The sequence below is a fragment of the Micromesistius poutassou genome (genome assembly GCF_964030765.1).
Source record: "Micromesistius poutassou genome assembly, chromosome: 8".
In the NCBI taxonomy this organism is placed as follows: Eukaryota; Metazoa; Chordata; class Actinopteri; order Gadiformes; family Gadidae; genus Micromesistius; species Micromesistius poutassou.
In genome coordinates, this window is record NC_140278.1 from 12,680,428 (window position 1) to 12,694,768 (window position 14,341).

At 39.8% G+C, this 14,341-nt stretch overlaps 1 protein-coding gene across 1 annotated transcript in view; it reads left to right on the forward strand.

Moving 5' to 3' along the window:
* Positions 1 to 1,311: 1,311 nt before the first annotated feature.
* The window catches only part of vps13b (vacuolar protein sorting 13 homolog B), a 322,396-nt gene continuing 309,366 nt past the window's right edge, over positions 1,312 to 14,341 (forward strand). Inside the window, 3 exon segments of the mRNA XM_084471728.1 lie at positions 1,312 to 1,414; positions 2,977 to 3,134; positions 4,353 to 4,496. Of these exon segments, the coding sequence (XP_084327854.1) occupies positions 2,988 to 3,134; positions 4,353 to 4,496 (291 nt within the window). The 5' untranslated portion in view covers positions 1,312 to 1,414; positions 2,977 to 2,987.

Sequence of the window (14,341 nt, forward strand, 5' to 3'; positions counted from 1 at the left end):
CACACACACACACACACACACACACACACACACACACACAATCTTGCTTGTTTAGATTCACGGCGTAAACTTTAGGCTACCTCAATCATTTAGAATGTGGCCTCCATGCAGCCAATAAATACCGTGTTTATACGAGCCTTGCAGCAATTACTGGACGATTCTTCTTGTGTTGTGACAGTGACGCATTTTGTGAGGGGTTCATAGCACAATAGAGTCACACACAGAACGTGGAAATCGATTAGAATTTTTTTATCTGTTTGACATCACAAAGCAAAATTATAGGAAGCCTATATTTAGGGCGAAGACAGATTGAGTTTAAGATATATGCGTCAAAGCCCACTACTGCCCCACAATGATTTATTATAAGAATTGTCTGAATGCGCAAAGTTCGACAGGAAAAGGTAATCCATTAGACCCAACATTAGACAAAAAAAAGCCATATATTTAACCGCTTTCGACCTTAGGTATCATCAGACAATATGACATTCATGACCCCAGATTAGGGCAGCAAACTTTAAGGAGAAATGAATTAATCCCGCCTAACATATAGCTATGTATGCCGCTGCAGAGGCAAAGTGAAAACGAGGGCTTACATTTAGTTGGAACTGGCCATTTAAAAAAAAAAAAAAAAATAGAACAAGCATACTCAAGAAGTGGGACGATAGACAGGCACCAGGCAAGAGTGAAAAGACCCAAGTTCCGTGTTTTTAATTGAAATCCCCAAGGAACTGCACATGCGCGAGTGCAGAGAACAATCGTATGAAGTGTACGGTTACCGTTTACTGCTGCACGAGTGTCACGCTGTCACGACACGGATGAAAAACATTATGTCATAATTTATTTTATTTTTTTAACGACCACCCAGTTTTCTTCACTTAAATGAAATGTTGGGTAAAAAGATTGTGTCAACTAAACACTTACAACTGAAGTGACTTCTTTGGTGAGCTGTTTTTTTAACACCAGGGTTTTTATACCGACTTGCTTAAATAAACCAATATTTCTTTTCTAATTCCTTATCCTTTTAGTCTGCGAATAGGCCAGAGACCCTGTGATGAACAAAACACTGTTTCTCGAAATAAGCTATTTGTTACACTTAATTGTATAATTTAATAATATCATTGTGTATATAATGTCATTGTTTGAATGGATCAAAGCTATCACATCGAAAACAAGTTATATTTAGAAAAGTCATTAGTCACAAAAAATAGGATATTTTTAGGCCTCTGTAAGGATGGGGTGTGTCCTCTGGAGCAGAGACGGATATGACGTTGCACACGCGGAAGCTCTGTGAATGTTTACCGATGACGTTTACTCGGGACCACAGAGATGTGCTAACCATACCAGCTAACGAGATGCACTGGTTACTATAAAGTTATAACTCTTACAATAGCTTCAGGATAAGTGGGCTAACCGGGTAAGAAGAACGCGTTTGCTTTTCACAAGCATTGACTCTGGTGGTGATAATATGTTGTCGAATATGAAATATATATTACAATAGCTGCAGAAGCTGTTAGCTTAGCTCCTCTCCTTCTATGATGCTGTGGTCTCCAGAATAATAGCACCCACTAAGTTATTATGCTGGCTCTGAATGGGTCTACTGTTGACACCGATACATTGTCATGATCTAATTGAAACGTGGTTTTCATGTATGACTACTGAGGAGGATCGTCTAACTTACGATCATAACCAACTAAGGTTAGCTTAGCTTCCCTAGGTGTAAGTATTACTCTCAGTTTAAGACATGAGCAGCATGTTTATATATCTAAAATACAGCCCAAGTACATCGAATGGCACACTACTAAACTTATTTAGTCCGGTCTTCTAAATACGCAAAGTGCTTGCTGTAATGATCAGGACTTGCTCCACTTATATAGACTGACAGGTGTGTTGGAACAGGTTGGGGCATCTGTAATGATCAGGACTTGCTCCATTTACATTGACTGAAAGATGTGTTTAAATCGATTGGACAGCATTAATGAACAGGACTTGCTCCAGTTATATGGACTGAGATATATATGTAGGAACCGGTTGTAACATCCGTAATGATCAGGACTGGCTCCAGTTGCTCCTTGACTGAGTGGTCTGTTGGAACCGGTTGGAACATGTTGTTGACATTAGAATACCTATCAGTGAGCTTACGTTGTTTACTTAGTTGGAAAAACTTACCTTTACATCGCGGCAATACGAATACGGAAGGATATTGGGTTAATTGTGTGCTAATTCAGAAATAATCGAAAGTGCTTGTTCAGACCGAGGTTTGTGCACTTGTTGGCCATGTTTCTCTTCTCTTCAGTTTATCTGCAGCAGTGTGGAACAAATACAACAAATAGTTGGTTGGTTGTTGTTGTGAATTTCTATATCATATACATTTGTAACAAGTTGTCTATTCATATTACATTATCTAGCTGAACATCCACTTGAACATAGTCTAAGCTAGGCCTGGGCAATTAAACAATAAATTATCATATCATGATAGACTTTTGATCAATATCAATATAAAACATGTTCAATATATATCGATAATAGACTGGACCACCGAATCTAGCAGCCGGGTTTGTTACACAAACACGATTCCATACTTATTTACAATATTTGAGTGTTTTTCATTCTTGTATCGACATTGGAGTATTTATCAATGAAGGTCATATTAAGTGTTAAACAGAAGTGCAGGATCCAGCATGGTAATTCCTAGTCTTTTTAGGTCATTAGAATTATCAATAGTTATTGATATCGATCAATATGATCAAGTTATAACATGATATGTCTTTCAGCCATATCGCCCAGGCCTAGTCTAAGCAATGACTTCTTAGCATGGAAAGCAGATTTATCTCTCCATTTAGAGAAATACTTGTCTGCCTGTCAGATGGCTAGTCCATTTAATTGATGAAGATATTGGAAAACACTAAGAAACCATGAAGAAAGATGTCTCCATGAACTGGCCAATATGTGTGTGTGTTTTATTCATTGTGATCGAAGATGGGGACAAGATGTTGGAGTCCTATGTCACACCACTCCTGATGAGCTATGTCAACAAATACATAAAGAATCTAAAGCCGTCAGACCTGCAGCTCTCCCTCTGGGGCGGGGATGTGGTGCTCAGCAAGTTGGATCTGAAGCTGGATGTCCTGGAGCAGGTATGCTAAGTGGTACTATACGTACTAGTTACATTTTTTGACAAAACAAGATGGGTGCTTGGGTATTATCGTGAATATTTTACATTTTGTTTAAAGAACATCGCAAGATATTATACATTGATTGAGGGACCATATTAACTTGCATCTTAACCACAGATATAAGGTCATTTTTACTGTATTTTCTTTTTAAATGGCACAGCAGCATCTCTTCTGGAGACTATCACACCAGAAATTAGTTGTTGCAGCTGTATCAGTTTTGCAGGTTTATATAGCAATTAATGTTGGTCTGGGGAAAAAAATCATAGTACACTGAGATTAACCACTTATATCTAATCAAATGATCTTCAATTTCTATCTGAAATCATTATGCACCACCAGTTATTTTTTCTATCTCAAAAGTCTCTGTTATGAATAGCTTCATATAGCCTACATCATTTGCAACAGGCTAATCATAAAAAAAGAGAAGTGTTCTGTTACAGTATGCTGATACTGCATCTGTATTATGTTGATGGTGAACATGTTGATAAATGTACTTGAATGTTTTACCTTCCACAGCTTTAACAGTCTGTACATTTTTTATAGCTGTCATATCTGGATAGGACCAATGTTACTTTGGTCTCTTATACTGGCTGAAGTTCTTCAGTTTCAGAAGGGCTGTCCAAAGAACTACCTAACACAACATCAATTGTGATACAAGTTACTATTGCATGCAGCCTTAAGAAAAGAGTCGCATTGGGAATTTGTGTTGTTTGTGTGAAACTAGCCATATTGCTTTTGGAAACCTTTATTTGAAGAAGAGTCAATGAAAACCTACTTTTAGGACTTCTATTACTACTACTTTTAGTATCACTATGGTGGTATAAGAAAAATACCTTAATATGTTGTAATTATTGTTTTTTGCACTCAAGGAGCTATTTGAAACAGAGTTGTGGATGTCAAGTTTCATGATTTAATGGGTGGAACTGGAAGAGTAGTTCAAGATGCAGGCCAAACTGTTTCCCAGGCCTCTGAATAAATCTAATTTGTATGTAGCCATAACATATTTGTAATGTGTCGCTATTGGAAGGAAATATTGTACAAACCTTAAAACACACAAATACCACAAGTAATTTTCTTCATATTCCTGCCTTCATGAAATAACATGCACAAGTGAGGTTGAGCCGAAATTAAAGTCCTTGCAACTCTGGCTCCCTTTCCAACTACTTTGTATCTTCACAGGAACTGAAGCTGCCCTTTACCTTCATGAGCGGCCATATCCACGAGCTGCGTATCCATGTGCCATGGACCAAGCTTGGGTCAGAACCCGTGGTCATCACTATCAACACTATGGAGTGCATCCTAAAGCTGAGAGATGGAGCCCAGGTGAGTTCAAAACTGAAGCCGACGTCACTAACTCTCATTCATAGTAAGAGGGCGTGTAGAGAACTTGGGGATTTGACTTAGGAATGTGAAACATGGAATGATGGAAAAGTTGTCCTTGGTCCCAAAGGTTCATCAACCTGAAAAAAGTCTTCAAACGTTAATTATTACTTAAATGGTTTACACTTTAATTGCACATCATTCTTTATTATGAAGGCTGCATTAGGGCTCAGGTTCAGTGTGTTGTGCCAATGATGTGGCATGTTGCCTGAGTCTTCTGCTGCTCTGATTAGCAGCATCTGTAAAGAGTTGTAATAAGTAATGGCACTGCATTTACATTTAGGGCATTTAGCAGTCAGCAGTAGGCAGGGAAATGTTTACTACAGCTACAACTCGAAAACTAAACCCTACTTAACTAAACCCTATCATTCTAGTTCTGGTTTAGCTACACATTACTCAAACATGGATTAAAAGTTGTTAATGACATGGCTAAGTGGCATTTGCTTTTATCTTTGTGATCAGTGCCTAATTACCATTGATACGTTGGGTCCGAGAAGGAATGCCCTGAAGTAAATGAGAAAAAAAACAAAGAAACTGAAAGCAAATATGTCATGCGCTGTTTCAGCAAAATAATGATGTCATGTCTTTTGTACAGAGATTTTTAGTTTGATCTAAATTTTCAAAAGCTTCTGAGATGTAAAATAGAGAGCACATTGGCAAGTGCTGCAAAGACAGGGAACACATTTTAAAGTTTGAAGATAAAAGTGTGTCATGATTCATTCTACCAGGATTAACTATTTGCAAATGTTTTTTTACATTTATCTAGAGAAGCAGCTGTCTTCATGTTTGATCCAGATGGGCTTTAGTTCAAAACAGATATTAGGATTTCTGCTACCTCCTTTCAAAGGCTCCTATTTGACACTAATTATATTAACGCAAAATATATATTAAATACCTCACATTTATCATAAATACTGTAACACTTACAAGTCCATTGACTTAAAATGTTTGCTTTTTGATTGTTGTCCTTATAGGTAATCAGAGCGGGAAAAAAAAATACTTTGAGCTATACCATGCCCAAATGGAGACATGAATCTGAAACCAATTAACCCTAAGAACAATATTTATATTATTGTGTTCAGGTAGTTATGATTATAAATATTTACATTTTCAAGAAGATTGTATGAAAGACATTTTTCTTAGATTTATTTATGCAGAAGCGTCTGCTCCTACCTCTGCCACCCATGAATCTCGGTACTGGCCAGCATCCCAAGGTAGAAGTTTCAAGGCCAGATGTCCCAGGAGAAACACATTTCAATGGAAGTCAATTACAGCTCATTATATAGACTGCGGCAAAAAGCTTTGTAACACATGAGCTGCACAGACCTAATGGTAAATATCATAGTAAGCACATGGCTACTGCTCAAGTGATCATGTTTCCAGTTAATTGGACCTTTTCACATTGTTTTTACACCGGCTTATTGCAAGTCAATTCAAAACAAGTATTTGTAACAGCTGTGCTGTGACGCTCCCCGAGAAAGGAAAATAATTATTTGGAAAATTGCTAATTACATTTTGGACAAATTATTCATTGCTATGCACACCCTTGAGACCCATTATGGAGTTGCGCCAGACCTTCAGCATAAGTCCTTGTAGCAGGAGGAATTTTAAATGAGTCGCCATACTATTTCCTATCGGGCCTTGACTGAATGCTGTGTTCTCCAGCCAAGAAAATCTACCACATTTCCGTTGTATTCCTTAATTAGTTTACACTATAACGTGATATATTAATTTCATTTAAACTTATTTTAACCCAATGGTTAGAACATCTTAACGTTGTTTGTGGTGTTCTTCGAACAGCATTTACTATTGAAAGAACAGTAACCCCTGCGGGTACATCCTTAGACCATCTGAAATTAAATTATTTCCCCCAGGTAAACCAGTCCACTCTATTACACCCGTTCGGCACTCGGCCTGTATCCAATTTTATCCAAATCTGCTTTCCACTGGGAAATGCACTAGATTTGGCATGGCCGTATTTGGCGCTAGGACTATCACAGTGAGTGAGCCAACCAAGTTATTTCAATGGTAGCCAATAGAGCAAAAAACCTGAAAGTTGTGATTGTGTATGGAAAGTCTTGCACTCAATGTTTAGTAGATTAACTAGTGTTTCTCTTGTCCAGCAGAGGCAGGAACTTTGTGGTGGACGTTGTGCGGCCAGAGTGTGGAAATGATAAATGATATAATTAATATGGTTTGTTTTCATAATTACTGTTAAAGCCTGAGCGCTGGCCTGTGTAAACATCCGTGCCTCTTTTGAAGTTCATTAAGGGTTGTATCATTTCACTAGTATTATTTGGATCTTTTAATGTTCCTGTTTCCCCAAGAGAGAGGAACTGGATAGTATTAAGGATATTCGTATTGCTCAATGGGGCCCATCTGCAAAGCACAGAGAGCAGCACACAATTATAGTTTCCAGCAAATGTGGAAAACTGGGCACTTTGCAGCACTTAGAGATTATAGCTCCTTCTGCATTCTTGTTGCTGGCTTTAATGTGAATTTTTTTGTCAGTTTGTCATTGAGACTTGATTTACTTAAGACAATTAAAAAAACAAATGCCCAAAGTGTCAATTTGGCATGCTTTGCTCTTGACCTGAATTGTGTCATTTAATAATGTAGTGATATGCTGTTAACGTTTTATAGCTTTTAGAACTTGAAGTTTTGTGAATTACAATTTCTGTTTTCCAGAGGATCATTGTTTTTGGTGTCTTCATTTGGCCTCATGTATTCTTTGTTTTGTTAAGACTGGAACTTGTGACGGCGGTCCATGTTGACGTTGAATTATTAGTGTGGACATCACCATGTGAAATTAGGCTAAGACTTCCTCTGTGCTTAAGAGCTCACTATATGTAACAGGAGATTGGTCATGGGGATGAAAGGGTTTTGTAGTGGTCAACCTAAACTCTTTCCTCTTGCGCAGACATGGGAGACACTCTCCAAGTGTCTCCCATGTCTCTCTTGAGGAATTAAATACAGTGTGCTGTTTGATCTTTGTCCATAAATTAAAACCATAGCCTGAATTACTTAAGAAATGAATGGGTTTAAACAATGCCTTTTAAATCTATCATGCCATGCAGTGCTCTTATGGAAACTACAGTTATAAATAGCCTTCATGATAGCAGTTGGCTACAGTCTTTGAGCAGCACTAGACCTTGTCACTGGCATCCTGAACAACTAACTATATTTGGTACATTTAATTTCTTACATTAGGCAGAGTTGGCGTCTAATGGTTTCAATTTAAATATGGGGGGCTGTTTCTAGTCTGTGGTACGATGCTGCGCATGTGGTTTTAAACCTCAGAGCATTCAAACTTTACACCATTATAAGCAGACTGATGAAACCTTTCAGGGGGTGGAAAATATTTCTTCAGGGTTTATCGTGTGGCTGTTTTTGGGGGATTATTTTCTTTTTATATGTGCAAAATCGGCAGTTAGCAATGATTCTGCAAACTTGGGGACATCGTGTTTTCCGACATCCCAGCAAAGCGCTCCATGTTAAGGAGCCAAAGATAGAGGAACCAGCTGGACAACAGTTAAAGTGAATGCTAATGCTCTCAGGCACTCGTTTCTTTACATATGTGACAAAGATAAGGGTTTGGGTTTACCACGGAGGCCCGTTTAGGTTTGGCTCAGCACACTGCTTGATCTGGATGTTTTATGGCTGCTGAGTACATTTATCCCTGATGTGGAGGATTTGATTGAGGCATTGCCTCAAGATGATTTGTGGGACGTGCCTGTGAGTCTTGTTGGTTTGGCACACATTCACAACGTGGTCCTTTCCACTGCTAGGTTCCGTCTGAACTATTTTCAAGGGCTTCACAACACCAACCTTTTATTGTGAATTAATAATGGATAATACATGTGATGTGATTTAGGGAACTCCCTTTTCCATTCATGAAGACTTGCTCGAAGCCATGGGATTTCATTCCACTATGGGATTTACCAGATAACTGACCATGGGCTGCTTGTGCATGCTTGGATGTTACCTCAAGATATTTATACTAAGACACATTGCCTTTTAGTATGTGACACGTTTAAATTAGACCCATCAACTACATCATAGGTCTAACAACATTGTGACCTCCCATGCACCGTCTATTCTTCCTCCTGTAGCTACTGTTTTCTGGATGCTACTGCTGTACCAGTTGTGGTTTCCCATTCAGAGTTGAATCCACAACCCACTGCTAAGGAAACCCAGGATATATGCACTGCTCCACAGCTGTCAAAGTGCATAGACCCTTGTGGTAAACCTCATGCATTAGTGTATTGTGGACATTGTTTAACTGGAAACCCTGAGCCCAAATTACATTCAACAATTGGAATCAAGTAAACTGATAATATGGGATGGATTTGAACTTGTTTATCGCACCACTGTATTGTTCCATTTAAGCAGCTGTGAAGATATTCAACTTACAATCAAAACAACGTTTTGACTCGATATTCAACAAAGGTTTCAGTGGAGGACAGGGACTATTCTCCATAGTACTCGGCTTGCTCCCATCATTTGTCCAAACACAAAGCACCAGAAAACCAGCTTGTGGAAGTTTGTAATTAGATATTACAAACTGGATAATCTTTCTCCCAATGCCATCCGGAAATCTTGCCTTTGATTCCTCTGCTCTCAGGGAGCAAACGGCTTACTGAGATTCCTCCATAAATCAGTGTGATCATCAGCTCTGCTGGGCCTTGTCTTCAGGACCCACGGCTTTGGATAAGCTATGTTTTTGTTTCTTAAATTCAACCTCCTCTAGTTGTTTCAAAACCCATTTTAGACTTACGATAAAAAGACAGGGATGTCGCTAGACTATCATCTCCTTAGGAAGTTTGGGAATTTTCTCTGATGAGAGACAGAAAGTAAGATCAAGATTAAACATGGGAACAAGCATTAAAATAGAAAGGATGCACGATGAAAGAAAAAAAAGAGAAATGTCAACAAGAGGAAATGAATGAGTATCAAAGAGTAATCTTTAAGGGCTGTTCAGAAGGGCTATGGCATTACTTCAATGTACATCAGCTTAAAATGGAGAATTATTGCAATAGTTGTGGAGGAGGGGACACCAGATTGTTTACAATGTGTCAGACCTTCAGGTAAACGTTCATGAAAGCCAGCCTCCTTTGTTTGTTTTATGACCCCTCCCTACCTACCACTGCCGTCCAACTCCCAACATTTCCCATATGGCCCTGAATTGACTAAGAAAATGTATCAACAGAGTATCAACATTTAGACAACGCTTTAATGATGTTGTGCATTTGAACCATACCCTTTCAAGTAATGTAATGCCATTTAATAATTATGTCACATTTCAATATAGAGTCAATAGACTGGACTTCAAATAAATACAGAGCTAGTCATGAGATCCTCTTTGTTTTTCATCTTGGTTGTCGGTCCCAACCATTAGCTTTGCATCATCCCAATCCACTGGTATTTCTCCCTGGTGTTCTGAGCTGATTTAAAGCATCTGCAGCGGGGAGCTGAGTGTGTCGTTTCAGCAGAGGAACTTCTGCCTAGCTACCATTATCTGTTGAGTCAGACAGGCTACATAACTTTGCCTTTGACTTATGTGTCTTTGTGGTTTAATTAAGATTGGGAATCCTGGTGGTTTGTGGTTCCTTTTACTTCTCAGACAGTTTTCAGACACAGGAAAGAAGCTTTAGGGGGAAAAATTAAACCCAGTGGTGTCCTGTATCAAATGAGTCAAGCACTGATCAATACACTCTGGGCAGGATGCTGCTACTTCACTGCCTAATCCCTGCTCTCAGGCCATCCGGACTACAGTCACCCTTTAGTGGAAGCCATTAAATGCGTTGTGCCGCTGGTTGAATTGTACTGTGGAGAGAGATTACATTACAATTAGGGTTCACTTTCATTTAACTTGGGATTTCTTAACATGGCAGTTTAGAAAACTAGTGACCTTAAGAACACAATTGTCTATCCCCTTGCTAGTGTTTTGTTTATTTCAACCATTCAGTAGTATAAGGTTTTTATGCTCGGCAAGCTGCACCATTTGGATCAAAAGTTTGAGGTATTCTTTGTATATATTAGAGGGCCACAGCTTTCAATTCTGTTTATATGTCTTGCACAGGCTAAGGCCACCATCGTTGGCCCATTTTTCACTACACTTCTCTTCATGTCATCACCCATTACCACTTTTATAGAGACGGATACATCTGACATTTTCTTTTACTTTGGGTGAAACGGAAAGCTATTAAAAGGGGTAACACAGTAACTGGGAGCCCCCGTGTGTAATTTCTCAGTGCAGAAAGGTAGGCTTGTATGACTCCATGTTACACAAACTGTGGGTGGTCCTTGTTTAATGTCTCTGGGTGAGTGCGTGCACCATTTAGCAGACCCTCACCCCTCTGACCTATGAATGATTCCACTCTTATTATAGAAATAATGACACCATATAAGGCAGGATGCCTTAAGCCAGTAAAATGGGTTGTATAGAGCCAGTCAGTAGCTAACCACTTGACTGCACAAATCTTTGATGTTGCCTTCACCTATTAAAACACAATTCTGTATACCTAACATGTCAACCTTGTTTAGTGCAGCAGAGAGGGCTTCTAAGGCTTATTAAATGGAACTAAATGTCCTTGCAGTCTTGTTTTGGTGGGAATATCGGAAATTAAATGATGACGAGTTGTTAGTATTTGCTTTTATCTTGGCAGGGGCCCGGTCCCTTGAGATTAGTGGAAAGAGACGAAGAACATAATATGAATAATTGAGCCACTTGTCACTCTTCAAGGTGGGGGGGAGATTGAAAGGTGATTGTGTGCAGAAGGCATATGGTTAGTTGAAGAAATAACAAACACGAATGAACACTTGAAGCCTAGGAGATTTACGCCTCGGCTTGAGATGGACCACATTGCTTCTTAAAATTACCAACATGATAAGAATTTACATGTGGCATTGCTGAGTTGTAATTCAATGAAATATTCAGGGAAAATTTGTTTGTGATTTACAGCTGACACGGCAGGCCAAGGTGGACATTGGAATATTGGGCGTTTTCTCTTTTCCTTGGCTGTTGGGCTTGCTAATAGATATCAAGGACTACACCTCTACCTGGCCACCGGCCAGACACACGCCTGCAATACGGGATGCATGCATTACTCTTCTCCCAATCATAGGGAAGACGTAAAACGTGTCGTCTTTGTTACATTCAGTCAAAGATCAGGATAAAAAAAGCTTGAAAGATTACAGATGCAGCAGGCCCTCTGTCCACAATGAAACCCTTCTTAACTGTTGATCCTGTCTGCCTTGAAAAAAATATCAAACCGCGTACAGGTGTCCATCTCTCATGTAACTTTATGAACGGTGCTTCTGTTCCACTGCAACCCGCTGTATAAAAGCTGCATCACCGCGAGCGCCTGCCGAGTTCCGCTCCGTGTGTTCCAGCGCTGCAACATGGCTTTGGTATTTCTCAACACTGGGGGAAAGTCCTCTTCCATTTCTCTCTGTGTGATTTATTCTATCTCGCTGGATGCAGAACATCGGTGCTCTCCAAGAAAGTCTCAGGCCTCTTTTACCGTGCCGAACGCCTTCCCACCAGCTGCACCTCACATGTGCAATTAAGCTGTCAGGAGTAACTTCGGCCACTACTTGTGCTGTTCCTGGAGGTTGGCGAAATAGTCGGCTGCCTGCAGGGTGCTTATGTCTTGTATCACATCACTAATACTGTGTGGTGAGCTGATGATGATGATGATGATGATGATGAAGGGCAAACCTTGAAAAGCAGGAGCATTTCATGTGTGACAGATGGCATTCGGTAATGTTCATGCTAGAATGAGGTCCTGCCACTAGTTGTCAGCAATTTACCAACATTGAGAATAGGGCTATTTTTTGCATGTGAAATGATGCAAAAACACTTTGGCCATTGTTATAGGTTTGATTAACATGAATAAATATGTAAAGACTGTTCTCTTTTTGTTCTAAAACATCTTGTAATATTTTAGATACAAAAAACATGATGCATATATTTAGCGTGTGTGTGTGTGTGTGTGTGTGCGTGTGTGCGTGTGTGCGTGTGTGCGTGCGTGCGTGCGTGCGTGTTATTGTAGCTTACACACATTGCAGTTATTAGTGTTAGGAGGTAGCTGGGCCAGCGTGAGCAGCATGCCTCACATGCTCAGTCTGGGCTTGTGGTTAGCTGATGGAGAGATCTGAAGAACCAGAGCCTCTCAGATCTCATTCAGGAACTATTTCTCCCACTCCACCATTGTAGTTTTTTTTTTTTTGCTCTTTCTCACTCTTGCTGCCCCATCCCGATGCCCTTCTTTCATCTCATGCTCCCTTTTTATGCCCCTCAATTTGTTAGCATTTCTCCACTCATCTTAAATTCTTGCATGCTTTTTTTTTTATCACTGTGACTTCCCCCTTTTCTTTAAGCTTTTGGATCGGATCTCCATTTTATATGAGTACAGTTCACATATGTGACTGGTAAAAAGAGATCAAGAAAATGTAAATGATAATAAGTTGTCTCGCTTCTCTGTTGGTTAATCTATGCACCTTTCATCACTGCTACCACTCTTCAGCCTATTGTTTCTTGGCCACGTATCAAAGATTACAGTCAGTAGAATTCACCATCCTTTGTTTCAATACAACAGTAGAACATAAACGCTGCTAGTTGGGATGAGAGAGACATAATTTTCAAGCTCTGCCTTCCAAACCTGCCGTTTCGTGGAGAAAGGACCAGCTTTATTTAATAACAAATCAGCTTTATTTTTTTAACCAATGAACCCGATTAGAAACGCACTGCTGGCTGTGAGATCTGCTTAATCAGATTAATGGAGAATTAACTCTTTAACAAGAACAGTGACAAGTTAACTACTGTACCGTAAAGAAGTAGAAAGATTTTTGCCGGTTTAACGACAGTTTTGTGTGCAATCATGTAGCGTTTAATTCTTAACCCACTACAATATTAAATAAATGGCTGTTAATCAGGTTACTCCCAAGTCAGGATAGACATGGCTCCGTTTGGTAAACTTTGCACTGATCGTCCAGGAGGACCCTGTGTTTTAAAAGATTAAAGGAAGTCTCTGATGGTAAACTCTGGTTCATTGCTCTGCAGGGTATAGCCTGTTGATCCCAGGAGCTACAACCTCTTTCCACAGTAAAACAAGGGCCACACAAACTGTGGCCAGCCATGTCATCTGAGGTCAAGTTAGACCGGGGACATGAGCACATTGGCTGAACAACCAAGAGGTCCAGCTAACCCAGGAAGAACAAGTCAGAAGCCCTGGTGCAGCACTCTCGGTCTCCGCAGACTCGCTCCCTGTTTATCTTGATTGTTATTCTGGGCTTGTTGGAGGCAGATATTAAACACGGACAGTTTGACTTGGGTACGGCAGGGGCCCGTCTGGCAGAGACCTCCACCATGACATCAGCAGGACTGTCGCTCGGCCATTACGCCAGGTTCCAGGGCTAAATAGTTTTGTAATTGTGCAGTTCTTTTGGCAGTTGCCTCGGAATCTTTTCCATGCCCCACGCCGCCCACCCCCTCCCCATGCTATTTAATGAACATGATATATTTTTGGGCTTCTGAAAGAAGAGAGGCGAATGCTTGGAAAATCAACCAAGTGTTTTCGTTGCAACAGTTCGTATGGCTGAAATATGCTTAGTAAAGCTTCTGCCATTACAGGCTACGTAAACACGTCTGCCATTTAAAAAAGGATACTGAGAAAGCCCACAAGTCTGACTATTCCTTTTTTGTGGCTAGGCTCATTATGAAGGTATGGGACGTTGGGATAAAAGACACAAATTACAGATAATTCATTTGAGTATAAAGAAAT